The sequence below is a fragment of the Hydra vulgaris genome, chromosome 02, assembly GCF_038396675.1.
Source record: "Hydra vulgaris chromosome 02, alternate assembly HydraT2T_AEP".
Classification (NCBI taxonomy): domain Eukaryota; kingdom Metazoa; phylum Cnidaria; class Hydrozoa; order Anthoathecata; family Hydridae; genus Hydra; species Hydra vulgaris.
This window is the reverse complement of record NC_088921.1, coordinates 43,912,977-43,927,880: the sequence shown is the minus strand read 5'-3', so window position 1 is coordinate 43,927,880 and position 14,904 is coordinate 43,912,977. Positions and strand designations below refer to the sequence as shown.

Here is a 14,904-nt window from a genome sequence, read left to right as displayed (position 1 = left end):
AGAACAAAATTGCATCAACAAACACTTTTAAGATATCTCTCCGCTTTTTCATCTCTCCACTAATAACTCTCTACAGATCAGAATTCAGGGTCTTTCCTTCCTTGAGGTTTTTTTCAAGAGTTTTCCGATCAGAATAGCATCTTTGGTGTTCATTGTTGTTTTAATGCTCAGGAATTCTTGGGTTTAGTTTTTTCCAGTCACAAAACCCTTTAGAAATTTCTGAGAAATTGTTGGTTTTTGTTGTTAAAAATAACAAACAGCAAAAACAAAATAAAGAATCTTTTTTATTGCTGTACTGCAGCCAAGAGGCTCACAATATCCTTGTTAGTTATACAAATTTCTCTTACTTTGGGAATCAAGTCTATTATTTTCATTTTGAGATGTAATCACAAAGGCACATATTACTAACTTATTTTTTGGATTTTTAAAAAACTTTTTGCGGATTTCTTATTAATTGCAAAAAACTTTAAAATTCAATTTCTCAAAAACGTGCTACTTTGGGGCGGGTTTTTTTTTTCCGGGCATTCCTGTATATATTCAAGATACTTCCCCATCAAAATTCAGGGTGGACAAGTGTGAACATTTTTAGAAAAAGTAAATATTGTGAATATTATTTTCTGAAAATTTTTAATTTTTTCACAAATTGTGAAATTCGAACATTAATTTTTGGTGTCGATGAAAGTCCAATGTCAGTTACTTACCGGATGATATAATATATATATGATGTTCACCGAAAAAATGAAAGAAAATTTTTTAAAAATGACCATTTTGTGACAATTTTAGGATCTACTTGAAAACTCTAAAATTTCTAGTGAATTTTTGCCCACAAACAACCTGCATATAACAAGCTCACAAAAAGAGTAAAAATTTACAAAATCATAAAAAATGGGTTTACCTTGTTCAGTATGCTTATAACAATCAAGATAAAGTTAAAAAACATCAAAACAAATTTAAAAAATTAATAGGGTTTTTGCCGTTTTTTCGTATCTGTGAGGCACTGTGCGCTGTGACCAACTTGCAATAATCATTCGATATGTGAGCAAGGAAGCTGTTGTGGAAGAAAGATTTATTGGGTTTGAATCTTCGAGAAATCGGATGCAGCTTTTATTTTTTTATTTTTTTTCTTTAAAAAAAATAAAAACTTTGGATGTTGCTTTTATGACAGAGCTTGGCACATAATAATGTTACGATTTGATGCTACTAGTATGAAAATTCAGGATAAGACTGCAGATTTGGCTCTTGGTGTTGGATTGCTTAAATCTCTTTTAGAATATGTGACATCAGTTCGTAAAAATTTTCTCGACATTCAAGAAAGTGCTAGAAGGTTCATAAGCAATATTTCTAATCAGTACAAACATGAAAGTTCAATAAAGAAGACGCCCAAATTAGGGTTTAATGAAAATAGCGAGAATGAAGTGGTTCTTAATGGCAGTGACAAATTTAAAAAAAAAATTTTTTTTCCCAATCATGGACAAGTTGAAAATGTGCTTGAAAGAAAGGGTTTTGCTTACAAGTCTGCAGAGAGAAAGTTTGGTTTTCTAACGAGTTTTCAGATCATGACCGTTCCTGCCATTGTTGTTTCTGCTAAATCGTTATGTACTTTTTATCCATCAGACGTAGATACACAATTCCCTAATGAAATTATCCAGTTTTTCAAGTTAATGACAAATGAGAAGAATATATCAGCACTCAAATGTTTACAAGCAATTCGTAGGAATAAGTTAGAATCAGTTTTTCTCAATGTTGACATCGCATATCGGATTTTTCTTACCCTTCCCATAACCAATTATAGTGCAGAGAGAGTATTTTCAAAAATAGCAATAGTTAAGAATGAGCTCCGTTCTTCAATGTTAAATGGTCGTTTAAATGCTCTTTATTTAATGATATTTGTAAAAACACTGTTAAAAAATATAAATTTTCAAGATGTTGTAATTTATTTTGCAAATGTAAAAACCAGAAAAGTTCTCTGTAAGTAAAAAAATAATCTTATATTTTTTGCATTCATTTTTAAATACATTTTTTTAGGAATGGGGCCCCATTTATTTTTTGGTTCCCGGCTCCCAAGACCCTTAATCCAGCATTGATTGGTCGAGTCATTTATGAAAAAAAATCAAGTAATGGTTGATAAAAATGGTTTGATCTAATCAACCCATCTATGAAATAAATTTTGGTTAAAAGAACAAGTAACGATAGATATTTGTTTCAATTGAAATTCAAAAACTTTAGGTAGGGGGGGGGAGAGACCCACGAATTATAGATTTGGTTTCAACCCTGTCCCCGATGCCTGAAGCGACAATGATAATATTAAAAATAAAGAGATTGCCTCCATAAACCATGAAGAAAAAACCATGAAGAAAATGGAAAAAGTTATTGAAAAATTACTTCTAAGGAATACGACGTTAAAACACGAGTTTTTCGGGCTATCCTCCGAGAACAAGTTTGCTATCACTAGTTGCTGATGCTTACCTCTATCTGCAAATAGACATTTTAAAAGGGAAACCTAGTTCATTTTGTGCTTCCTTATTTTTGGCTCTTGACGGCACCAAAAAACGATGATGGTTGTCTTATTAGAAAGTCTGTTTATGCAATTACGGATGGATTATTCTCAAAAGTTTGGTATTTGGTCTGTAGAAAAAGAAAGTACACATGCATAATATGATGAACGAATAGCCTGTTAGATGAACCTTAGGTTTTTTAGTCGACAATTGCAAGACATATTTTGAAAATTATTATATAACAACAATTTTTTATATTTTTATAACTGCGTTTATTTACTGTTGTTATTATTATTATGAAAAAAAAAATTGTTTTTAAATAAAAAGTCTAAAAAAATAGTCTCAGTTTTAAACAAAAAGATTAATCAAATAACCTTAAGTTTTAAATATGTAAATTTTATATTTTATAGTTAAATAAACGTAAAAAAAAAAAAAAAAAATTGAATTATTTTTTTCCAAAGATAATTTAAACGATCGGGAGCTGAGTAAGCGTATAAAAAGTCGAAAATTTGCGCTAAAAATAGGAGATGCTGAAAAGAATTTAGATTTTCAATCAAATAAAAATAATCTTTTTCATGAAAAAGTTAGAACAAACCCCCTCACCCTGTAAATGAAGTGAAAATAAAATGTACTTGGTAAGTTAAATTATTTGATGAATTTTGATTTATTTTTTTATTACTGAAAAAAAAAAAAAAAAAACCTCATCAGCTAAACGAAGCTTATATTTTAGCTGTATAAGGCTTTTGGTATTTAAAAAACACACAACAAATGTCTTTAACACTCAAATTGGATTTCTAAAATATCCTGAAAAATCATGGAACTATAGACGTTTTCCCTTGACCTTCACGCCTTATAACAAAATATAGGAAACAAGAAACTATAAAAAAAAGTAAAAATTTTAATGTATTGAAGGTATTATTTTTTAAGTTGCAAATCGAATGCAAGAAATTACTTATGCAAAGAATTTTTTGTTATTTAATTTTTTCAAAATAGTGCTTACCATGTTTTTCAACCATGTAAGTTGTACAAAACAGAGTCGCGTGAAAATGTTGATAACTACAACAACTCTTTATATAAAATAATTGAAAATGTTTATAATATATTGCTATTTTGTTTTTTAAAAACTATTTTAAACTCTGTTACAAAGCATTAAAAAAAAATTTAAATATGCAAGTAAACGTCATTTAAAACTTATTTAAAGTTCAATGCTTAGTTGGATATCATAACTACTGCTACGTTGAGTACTATAACCAAAGAATAATAGTAAAAAATATTCTATACAACTTTTCTTTTTTTATTCTTATGAGTTTATTTATTTTTATAAACAAAAAAAAAATGTTGCTAATTACTAAAAGCGACTGATTTTAAGAAATTTAAAAGAAAAAAAAAACTATTTTTAATTATTGTGATTAAAGAATAACAGATTATTAAAATTTCTAAGAATAAGAAAATATTTCTTATTATTGGTTTTTCAATACATTTGGTTAACCGAGTCGTCATGCAAAAATGGATTACTTCATATAGATTAAATATATATTGTTTTATCCTGCGGGTTCTACATGAACTCAAAAGTATTGTTTGATTCTTTTTAACTCTTTATATGATTTAAAAAGAACCAAGCAAAATGAGTTATTTTGAGCTTTCTTACCCATTCAGAACTACACGATTAAACATGTTTTTCAAATAGCCCAATTATGAGCTTTAATGGCTGAGTTGTCAGTATGTCAGATATCTTAACACAAAAAGCCATTTTTTGGTCAATAATTGAATCCTGATAATTAATGGAATCATAATAGTGCTTATAAATTGACTTCTAGAGGTAATTAACCGTAAAAAATTATAGAGAAAGTTTTTATTTTTAATTTATACCCTGAAGTCACATATTTTATGTAACTTGAATTAAAATGTCTTATTTGACACAGCACTATTTATCATTTGACACAGCACTATTTATCATTCGAATCAGCACTATTTACCATTCGACACAGCACTATTTATCATTTGACACAGCACTATTTATCATTCGACACAGCACTATTTATCATTCGGCACAGCACTATTTATCATTCGACACAGCAATATTTATCATTCGAAACAGCACTATTTATCATTCGACACAGCTCTATTTATCATTCGACACAGCGCTATTTATCATTTGACACAGCAATATTTATCATTCGACACAGCACTATTTATCATTCGACACAGCACTATTTATCATTCGACACAGCAATATTTATCATTCGACACAGCACTATTTATCATCCGACAGCAATATTTTTTTGCTAACTATTGTGCTTATTTGATTTGATTTTAAAGACTCTCTAGGTGGGTTTTTTTTTTATTTTATATTTTTCTATATTAACCAATTTGATCTTTTTTAAAAAATTGTTTATTGTTGAAATTAAAGATTACAACAGAGGGAAGGTGTAACATTGCAAAACTTGAAAAGATAAAATCGTTATTGCAAAAGAAAAGCAACTACTTAGATTTTTTGTTCATTGAGCATTGTTTGTTAAGTAAAATACAAAAAAAATGTGGTCTAAAAAAAAAAAAAACGCCCAACATTAAAACTAAAAATGCTAAAACTAACTGAGATCGTGAGAAAAAACGTCAGCGGGAGAAAAAATGTCTAGAGTGGACAAAAAAGTATTTTTACTAGTGATGACTGGAAATCAGTAGGTCAAATAATTCAAAAAATCTTTATTTATATACTACATTTTGAATTTTGTAATAAAGTCGTGTTTTCTTTAAGTCTAAACAATAATTTTACGACAGATATTATAAATCAAAGATTGATAATATCTGTCGTAAAACATCTTTTAAAAGTCATTTTTGGTCAATTATCAGCTGGTAAAATTGGCTGTACATTGCAGAGAAAATAAAGAAACAGGATTGATATAAAAAAAACAATTGAAACATTTTTCCTTATTAAAGGAAGCCACCAACATTTCTATTTTTTCTTCTTGATTTTTTTCTACATCTGTTTTATTTTGTTATTTATTTGATTGTTGCTTTAATTTGATACATGCAGAAAGGAGCGTTAGCAGAAATAATCTAACGTCAATAATCTAACGACAACAATTTATTGCTATTTCAAAACAATAATCATTTTGATTGGTCGCCAGAATACGTCACTACGGTAATAATGTTGATGCAGGCACATGAGATTGCGCCTATCTCTTGTTATTTTGAATAAGCGCATTTTATTTATAAAATGCGCTTATTCCAAATAACATGACTTAAAGAGAATTCCAAGTAAAATGACTTAAAAAGAAGCGTTGTTTATAAATGAGGCCACAATATTAAATAAAAGAAATCAAAACCTTACCAAAATACCAAGAGTAAAAGTTTAGCAATATTTAATTTTGTAATGAGTATTTATTTTATCATTATTAGTGTATAGTGGACAAACTTGAACCAACACAATTTCTAATATAATGAATGCGATAAAAATTATCTATTGATTAACATCATCATATGTGATAAGTTTTTTTTTACTATTTGTATATATTGAATATATTAAAGGATACTCCATTATGTAGTTTTTTAAAATTTATATCTAAATAAAAAAGAAAAGTTTAAATTACAAACAGCTTTTAAGAAGTCATTTTAAAAGTCAAAGCTATTAAAAATCATCCTGATATAAATATTAAATATTCAAATTTTTTGATTCATTCCGTCACTCAATATATCATTACCTAACTTATTGAAAAATGATTGGCTTAGTTACGTTTCATCAAATAAAAAACGTCGTATTCGTTTTTTAACTTTAGTTGGCAGTATTAATACTGCCATTCCTATATTTTGGAATTATCAAATTGTTCTGAAAACCACACGTGAAAAAAATACTTTAAATAAAAAGAGTGAAAATAATATTTATTTAGAGTGCAAGTGACCATTACTCATTCTTTATAAAATTATTTACTTTTATACTACCTATTTGATTGTTTGAATTTTGAATTTTTATTATGATCTCAATCATGGACGTATTCAAAAATTTTTGATTTAATATGTCCAAACAAGAGCTTTAGATGTTATAATTTTTTTTTTGCTTCATGTTTTTTAACATTTAATAAGACTTTTCTTTTTTTTATATAATTTTTAAAAACTTTTTACTACCCCTAATAGTGAATCTAAAGAACATCATTTTGGAGTCTTTAGATCACTTTCGCTCATCGGCGTTAACATGAATTTAATTAAAACCTTTTAAAAAAGTGCCTTAACTCACAATAGATCCTAGTTCTAATCGGTTTTGACGTATATTAACTATATATAGTTGTCAAAATACAATATTTCTATCAATTTTCACAAAAAACACTAGAATTTCGACCAAGAAAGAGTATAGTTAAGAAAAATTGCCAATAAACGATCAGAACAGATTTATAATTAAACTATGATGTTCATTTCACCTAAAAAACGTATTTATTTAGATTCTTATTCAAATTTGGACAAGCAATCGTTATTTTAAGAAGATTTATTTAAAAAAAAAAAAATCTTCACGTTTTTTCGCTACAAACATTTATATCTTATGATACCGCAAATTTTATCCTTTTAATTTTTTTCGTCTTTTTATAATTCATAGACCTGATCATTCAAGGGAAATATGTCGTGGTCAACAAAATATCATACAGACTCTATAATATTTTAAAACTGCCTTAACTACACCGAGCATGTGAAATTTCCGCCGTTCCTAAAATAAGGAGGTTGTAAACTAGAATGATGTCTTTTTAACTTTTTTTGTCAAAAATGAATTTCCTGTAGAACGAACGGATGAACTTTTGACTATTAATGACTAAAATAACCTTTATTCCTATGAAATATTGAAAAAAGTCACGCACAAACAAATTTGAAATATAATATAGGCCATTTTAGCTTAATATTTATTTGTTTCAAAAATATCTAAATATAATTTAAGTCACTAAAATAACTTGTATAATAATTTATATCCAATATATTATTATAGAGACTCGTCCCGTGGTCGTTGAGTGCGATTGACATCCTTTTTGGTCTTTGTTTCACGCAAATTTTGTTATAAAAATTAAGCAAATGATTTATTTTATACTCTAAACTACTTCTTTTTACAAAAACGAAGCCCCCTAAAAAACTTCACGGTACTGCCCTAAGCGAATTGTTTGAAATTTTTCAGAATATCGTAGAACGTTCTGCTTTCGAGAAGCTCCTATAGAGTAAAATTTTCTTTAGCTGTTTTGCAGTTTGATATAAACTGATATAAAAGCAAGGTGTTCAAAGCGGATAGTTATGTTTAAATTAGCTTAACTTTGTGTCAACACTATTATTGCCTAACTAAAAGAAACCTTGTATTATTTGGTGAGCTATATTGATATTTGTGCTTTATATACAAACATATAACTGTGATTATAATATTTTATTAGCATCTCAAAAAAACCAAGTAATTGGACGCTTCAAATTTCTTGAATCTATCACCAAAGAACGGAGAGAGAGAAACAGTGTAATTGTTGTTGAGCTTAAAGCCCTATGGAGCAAAACATTGAACTTTCCACATGCATCTGAACAGGTCATTTGTGCAAAATTAGAAAAACTTTTGAAAGACTATGAGCGCTGCAGAAAGAAATAAAACCTAAATGTATTGAATGAACTGTTTGACATCACTAAAGTTAAAAGCGAATGGTTATGCAAAGAGTATGGGAGCCTGTATAAATTGCGAATCGAGAGCAAAACCCAGGTTGGTTATTCAACTGGCAAACCTGCTAGTGACAAGACCATTCACCCATCTAAGCGAACGAAGGCTATCAAAGCGACATTGTCAACAGTTACAAACTCAGCACTACCTGATTGGTCTGAAAGTAACATGGACACCGAATCATCCAAAAACAGCAAAGACACTCCTTTGGATGATGAGATTGCAGCATCAACGAGTAAAAGGAAGCATATCCCAACACAAATTGCAAGACGTCTTGTTACAATCTCGAAACTGTCTACCCACGGAGCAGCAAAAGTGTGCCACCAGCTTTCTGGGCATTAAAATCCCAACCCCATGTCAGTCAGTAATATACAAAGCTATATACATAAAAGATGCTCAGGTGAAGAAACACTTGGTGAGCAAGTTTTGAGTGGAGATAGATGGCTTCGAATATCCGGCAATGGTCCTCAAAAATGAAGCAAAAGAAATTAAATTGACTGCGCTTAAATTGAAAGATGCAAAAGCTCAAGCAATTGCAGAAAACTTTACAATATGTTAGACGAATTTAACCTGTGGGGATCAATTGTAATGATTTTTGGTGATAAAACAAGTCTGAATATTGGCAAGAAGACAGGCGTTGTTGTTCGACTGCACCAAATGTTCGAAGAAAAATGTTCAACCAAAGGGAAAAATCATAAACCCAAGTTCATCAGTTGCCAACACCATGTGTTGGATTGCATTCTTTGCGTTGTCATGAACTCAATGGATTGACTAAACTGCCAAATATTGAGTACTTTCTTTGTGAAGGGTTCGATGAGTAATTACGATAAATTAAAATCAGCCTTAAGCAACAGTAAAAATGAGATTAAAGAAACAAGCGGCTAGCGAGACGACATGAAGTTTTTTTTACCATCTCATTCATGTTTTCTATCACCACACTGAGATGAATGAGATACCTTTCGTAAAGTTTCAACAGATCCTAAACATCAGCAATGCACGTTGTCTCAAGCCATTCTGGCCTTTCTTATGTTTATTCTGATGCCTGAAATCCGTAACAGGCTGCGTAAAATTAGTTCATTCATTTCCTACTCATGGGCCCACCATTGCTTTAGCAATCAAATGTTCCACGCTAAAGATTTCGATGAACTATCTGCAGTGCTGAATGACTACCCAAAAGGTCTCAGACGCTGACAAAACCACCGGAAAACGTACGAATCTCCAATCAACACCACCCGAATCAACCTATTGCTGTGAGCGTGCGATCAAAGTTTTGCAAGATCTGTATGACTCCTGCCACAAGGACAACCTCCCACTAAGATTCATCCTGTCCGATGACATTATCATAAATAATTGACTTCCTTGTGTGCTTCATGACCCAATAAAATGTTTCTAATATATAGATCTGAAGTTTGTGTTCAATTTTGTAACTGCTTAAAGGAACTTCAAAAATTAGGTAAAAAAGATAATAAATAAAAATTTTGAAATCATTTTGTGGGTGACATTTTTTTATCAAATCACCTTGAAACTAAGATTTTATCTAATGTTTAATGAGTCATCACCCGATTGTAAACTTTAGTTCAGCCGTGGCGCAGTGGTTAGAGTTCTGGCTCAGAACCAAGATGTGTAAAGTTCGACGCCGGCTCTAACCTAATAAGCGACATTGGTAAGGAAGAAGGCGTAAACTTTCTAGTAAAATGCACTTCCGCGGTGTTCCCAACAGTCCGTAAGGACTTCTGGGAGCACCTTAATAACCACAAAAAAAAAAAAAAAACACGATCATAACTTTGGAACACTAAAAGATCATTAAATGAAATTTAAAATCTGTCAATGAGTTTGAACTTAGTATAATATGCAAAAGATTTTTTATAAAACTAATTACCCTTCACATTCCGGGTACGGAGTGGGGGCTGAACATTTTGGAGTATTTTTGTTCACAGGCTCCAGTCACCACAATTTTTTGCAAAATATATTTATTTGACATAGTTATGAATAGCCTTACGTTTGGAGTTTGCAAAATTCCTGAAAGTGTCAAAAAAATATGAAACATAAAAAAATCCTGGGTCCGCCTTTGATTTCAACAATACTGATGTTATCAGATTAACATCTTATTAAATGTAAATAGGGACTACGAATTTACTTTTGGTTCGCACAAATCTGCAAGAATCAAAAAAATGTTTAAAATAAAATTATAAACGATTTATTTACAGGCGTCGTGTACATTTGTTTCCAAAAAACGTTTGACCCCGTTTTGTATGACAATGAGATAACCTGCTTATTTGTATCTCAGACTTCTTTCCAATAAATGCTAATGGGTTTTGGTCAACTTATTTTCCAAACTAGTAAAACAAAGTTTTAACTATAAATTAGATAATTTAACCTTGTCAACAAATTTAAAAAATCTCGAGTTGACTACAGACACCTGATTAAAGAATAAAAATTGCGTTGCAAATATTGTCTATAAAGGAAATGCTCGAGCATATTTTTATAAGTATTTTAAAAGTTTTAATCTATGTCATTTAAGACATAGATTAAAACTTTTAAGAGCCTACACTAACGGAACCTGCATGTCATTATTTTATCTTAATTCATTTTTTAAATTATTTCTTATTACTCCTTGCTTAAAGCATTTTTGTAGTCCTACCCTTTTAAAATTTGCTGCTTTTTGTACTCTTCATTTAAATGCTAACTATATTTTGTCAGTTAAACATTCTCATCTCTATGTTCTTTTAAACCTCTATATTCTTATTCTTTATATATTAAATATTTTTCTTCGCTATATTCTTCAATCAATTTTTTATTTACTATCAATTTGATTAGTGGTAATTTTGGCTTACAGCCAAAATAGCCAAAATTAATTTTTTTTTTCTTCTTTGATGTTTATTGTGAATTTAAAATTTTTATAAAAAAAAATCGATGAAAATCATAAAAAAAAAGATGCGACAAGAATAAGCGTTGCGGCTTTTCGGTTTTAAATTACCTTTTGATAAAAAAAATACATAAGTAATGAAAATAAATCCATATTATACAACATAAATATCTATCGTACAACATACAGATTAGATTTTTAAAAACTAACAAAAAAAATATAGTATATATACCTTTTTTGACATTTCTCTTGTTGCTTCAAAAAAATTTCAAAAGTAACTTTAATTTGAGAGGTTTCGTATGAATTTTTAAACAACGAAATTTATGTATAAAATGTTTTCTTAAGCGGGACGATTAAAACGTTTGTTGATTTTTTAAATCACGACGATATCATAAAATATTTATAATAAGAACGTGACAATTTCATTATCTTTTATACTTTATCGACGTTGAAATCTTTGACTATAGAGTTAGCTCTCTTTCGTTTATTTGCTTGCGGATTTTTATGTTGACATTAACTTTTTTCTTACAAGAGTAAATTTTTGCGTGATCTGCATTTATAAGATTATTAACGTCACTAAGTTTTCTTAATCTTTATATGTTCTTTAATGTGTTTAGGTATTAATTTCGCAACAGTCTTTCCATATTTTCAAAAACATACTTTAAGCTTTTTTTTATGACACTTAAAAAATTTTTTAATGGAGCAAAAAACAGGGATCAATCTTTTTATTAAATAAGCATAAGCTAATTTTTGCAAGCTTTTAAAACTTGAACTGGCCTTAATTTGCACTATTTTTTTCTCAACGACTTTATATTTTATATAAAGTTATTGAGAAAAAAAAAATAAAGTAGTTTTTTCAGATTTTTTTGTTAAAAAATTGACACTGCATTTTTCAATTAAAAGTTATAAATTTTTATGAATGTAATGAATACCTAGTTATAAAAATATTTGCAAGCTGGTTGAGAACTATAAACTATCTATATAGAGAGTTTTTTAAACAATGCAGCTTGTGGTAGTAGCAACGCCACAACTTCACAACCTCATTTTTCTTAAACAAAATTAATTGTCATTATAGAAAGTTATCGCAATTAGAATATCTTTATAAGGTTATTGTAAAATTTATACCAAGTTAATCGTAATTTATTATTTTAGATTTTCCTAGCCGTCGCCCTTACCTTAGATTACAACACCCTCGCTTTGAATTACTTTACATTAATAGTGTGACGCCCATCCCACATTCAAAATAAATGAAAACCAGACAAACAAATAGTCAAGCCAACATTATTTTTATCATTTTTGTACATCAGATTTGTAGGCATGCTTGCAATGGACCAACATAAATAACATGTTTGCCCTATATCAGCAAAACTACATTTTGCTGTTTTGCTCCAGACATCAGTTAAATGGAGTTAGCCTAGAATTCCAGGTCGATTCCAGACATTTCTTTGTATTTATTTTTCATTATTTTAAAAGGTTTTTCGAAGTATATTCAAGGCTATTTTTGCATTAAAAACTAGATGTATTAAATAAATTCAAACGTTGAAAACAAAATATAACATAACTTCATATTAAATTTTAAACCTAAAATGATATAACAATTATGATAGATTTTTGATAGGGTAATTGAAAAATAATGAAAAATGAACATAAAATAGGGGAAAGTTGGGTCCGGACACTTGAGCTAAAAATAGATTGTACACATCTACTAACAGAAAACAAAGTTTCAAAAGACTTTTTTAAAAGTATAAACATTTATCTATCGAATTAGAAACAAAAAAATATTTGTTCTGAACCTTAATAATATACAAAACATAAAAGAAAAAATGTTAGAAAAAAGGGATTTTCAAAATTGGAGGTTAGCCCCGGACATATAGTTTAACCATGATTTTACCTCTTTTATACCCGTGTGACACAAATATAATATAAAAATAGATTGCATTAGACTGTTCTCAACACTTTTTTTTAAAAAAAATCCTTTAAAAATTTATTCTGATATATAAGGAATGGTAATAAAAATGTCATCATTTAGAAATACAAACATTAGCTTTTTACTAATAAGAATAAACACTTTAAAAACACTTTTTTCAAATCTTAGGTCTCTTATTGGAATTGATTGAATTACTATTATGGGTTTGTGTATTATATGTAATATATGTAATTGTATGTATTATATGTAATTATATATATTATGTGTATTATATGTAATTATGTAATATTATTTATATAAAAAAAGTTGCTCATTTTAAATATATAAACGGATTAAGTTGTCTGGAACCATCCTCCAAACATGTGTCCGATACCACCCGATCATACCTTTTTCACAAAAGTTTTAAAACCAGTGAATTAAAGTATTAAACAAATTTTTTTTTTATATTTTTGTAAATAAAAAATAAAAATCTTTAATCAATAAAGAGTTATTTGTTTACATAAAAATTAAGTAAAGAATATCTTTAACTCCCAGCAAATCGATTCTGTATATTAAGATATCTTGCATATGCCATATTTTCACTCAAATAAAGTTTTTATGGTATTTAAAATCACATAGTTTCTTTAGTTTGAGCTGTACATCAAGTGTTCGAAGTTACCTGCCGTCAAGGGCTACCCTAGAATTTCCTCTACAAGTTTTTCAAATAAAAAATAATCTAAACTTTAAAAACAACATTATTCATTCTCTGTCTATACTTTAAATTTAAGCACAAATAAAGACAATAATTTTTGGAATTTAATTTTCAACTGGATTTTTAGTGAACGAAAAGACTATTACGGTTTTTACTGAAACAACACTAATTGAAAATAATTTAATAACTCACTACAATCTTTTATACTCTTCTTTATGATTTCTCTGTTCTTTGTCTAGACTTAAAAAAATCATTCAAAGAGCTTAAAAAAAAAGTCCAAATCTGTTCCCATTAAACCGGTCATCTACTCTCATCTGCTGAATATATAAAGAGAAGGGGGACGTTTGTTAAGTTTAATGTTTTCTCTCTTTCACAAAAAAAGTTTTTTTGTATAATAATAATAGCAATAATAATAATAATAATTTATATAACAAAGTGTAGTTAAGTTTCTGAAATGTTCTTGATTACATTCAGTTGGTGCTAATTTTAATTGCTGAAGCCATTCAAGTGTGAAAAAAAAAGTTAGTTCGCGGAAGATTTATTTTTTTTGTTGTTCAATTTTTTTAAATTCTAACCTTCCCGTTTATCAAGCCCCTCCTCCTACGTTTATTAGATTTTATAAACATTTCCAATCCTCCCGTTTATTAACATTGTGAGAGTAGTAACTGTAAAACTTTCCAATTAACACGTGGTACTCACATTTGCGTTTTTTATGAAATATATATAATGCCAAGTCTTAAGTTTGTTATCTGCTTCATGCTTCAGACAAACCGCGAGATATATATCACCTGCAGTCAGTTTAATATAAAAACTGTAATCAGTAAACTATAATCAAAATACTTCTTAAGATTTTACAATTATACCATGCGTGCAGCCGTGGTGTAGTGGTTCTGTCCATTAGAACTGAAAGTCCGAGGGTTCGAAGCAGACTCTGGCCATATATGTACCACTGGTAAGTAAGAAGGCGTGAACTTCCTGGCTAAATGCTATCCCGTGTTGCTCTGTGAAAAGACTGTTAGGACTTCTTGGAGCACCTAATTATACATATAATTAATAAATAATTAAAAAGAATATATTGATTCCCATTAGAGTTCTTCTAATCTTAGTAATTGAGGTAATTTTTATTGTTATTTTTATCAATATTATTGAGAGAGTCTAAAATTTTATCTTTAAAAGTATAATCTTAAAGTATCCTAGTCTCCTAAGTTTCTTAGAGAAAAAAAAAATAATAATAATAGCAATCTTACAAAATAATCCTAT

At 28.8% G+C, this 14,904-nt stretch overlaps 1 protein-coding gene across 2 annotated transcripts in view; it reads right to left on the bottom strand.

The window, feature by feature from the left end:
• The window catches only part of LOC100212206 (pleckstrin homology domain-containing family G member 5), a 66,237-nt gene extending 54,636 nt beyond the window's left edge, over nt 1-11,601 (bottom strand). The window contains exon 1 of one of the 2 annotated variants that reach the window (XM_065791027.1): nt 11,259-11,601. In XM_065791027.1, coding sequence (XP_065647099.1) covers nt 11,259-11,270 — 12 coding nt within the window. In that variant the 5' untranslated portion in view covers nt 11,271-11,601. Of the gene's footprint in view, nt 1-3,495; nt 3,617-11,258 lie in introns of those variants that run through there. The other variant, XM_065791028.1, reaches the window with a different exon arrangement.
• Nucleotides 11,602-14,904: the final 3,303 nt, after the last annotated feature.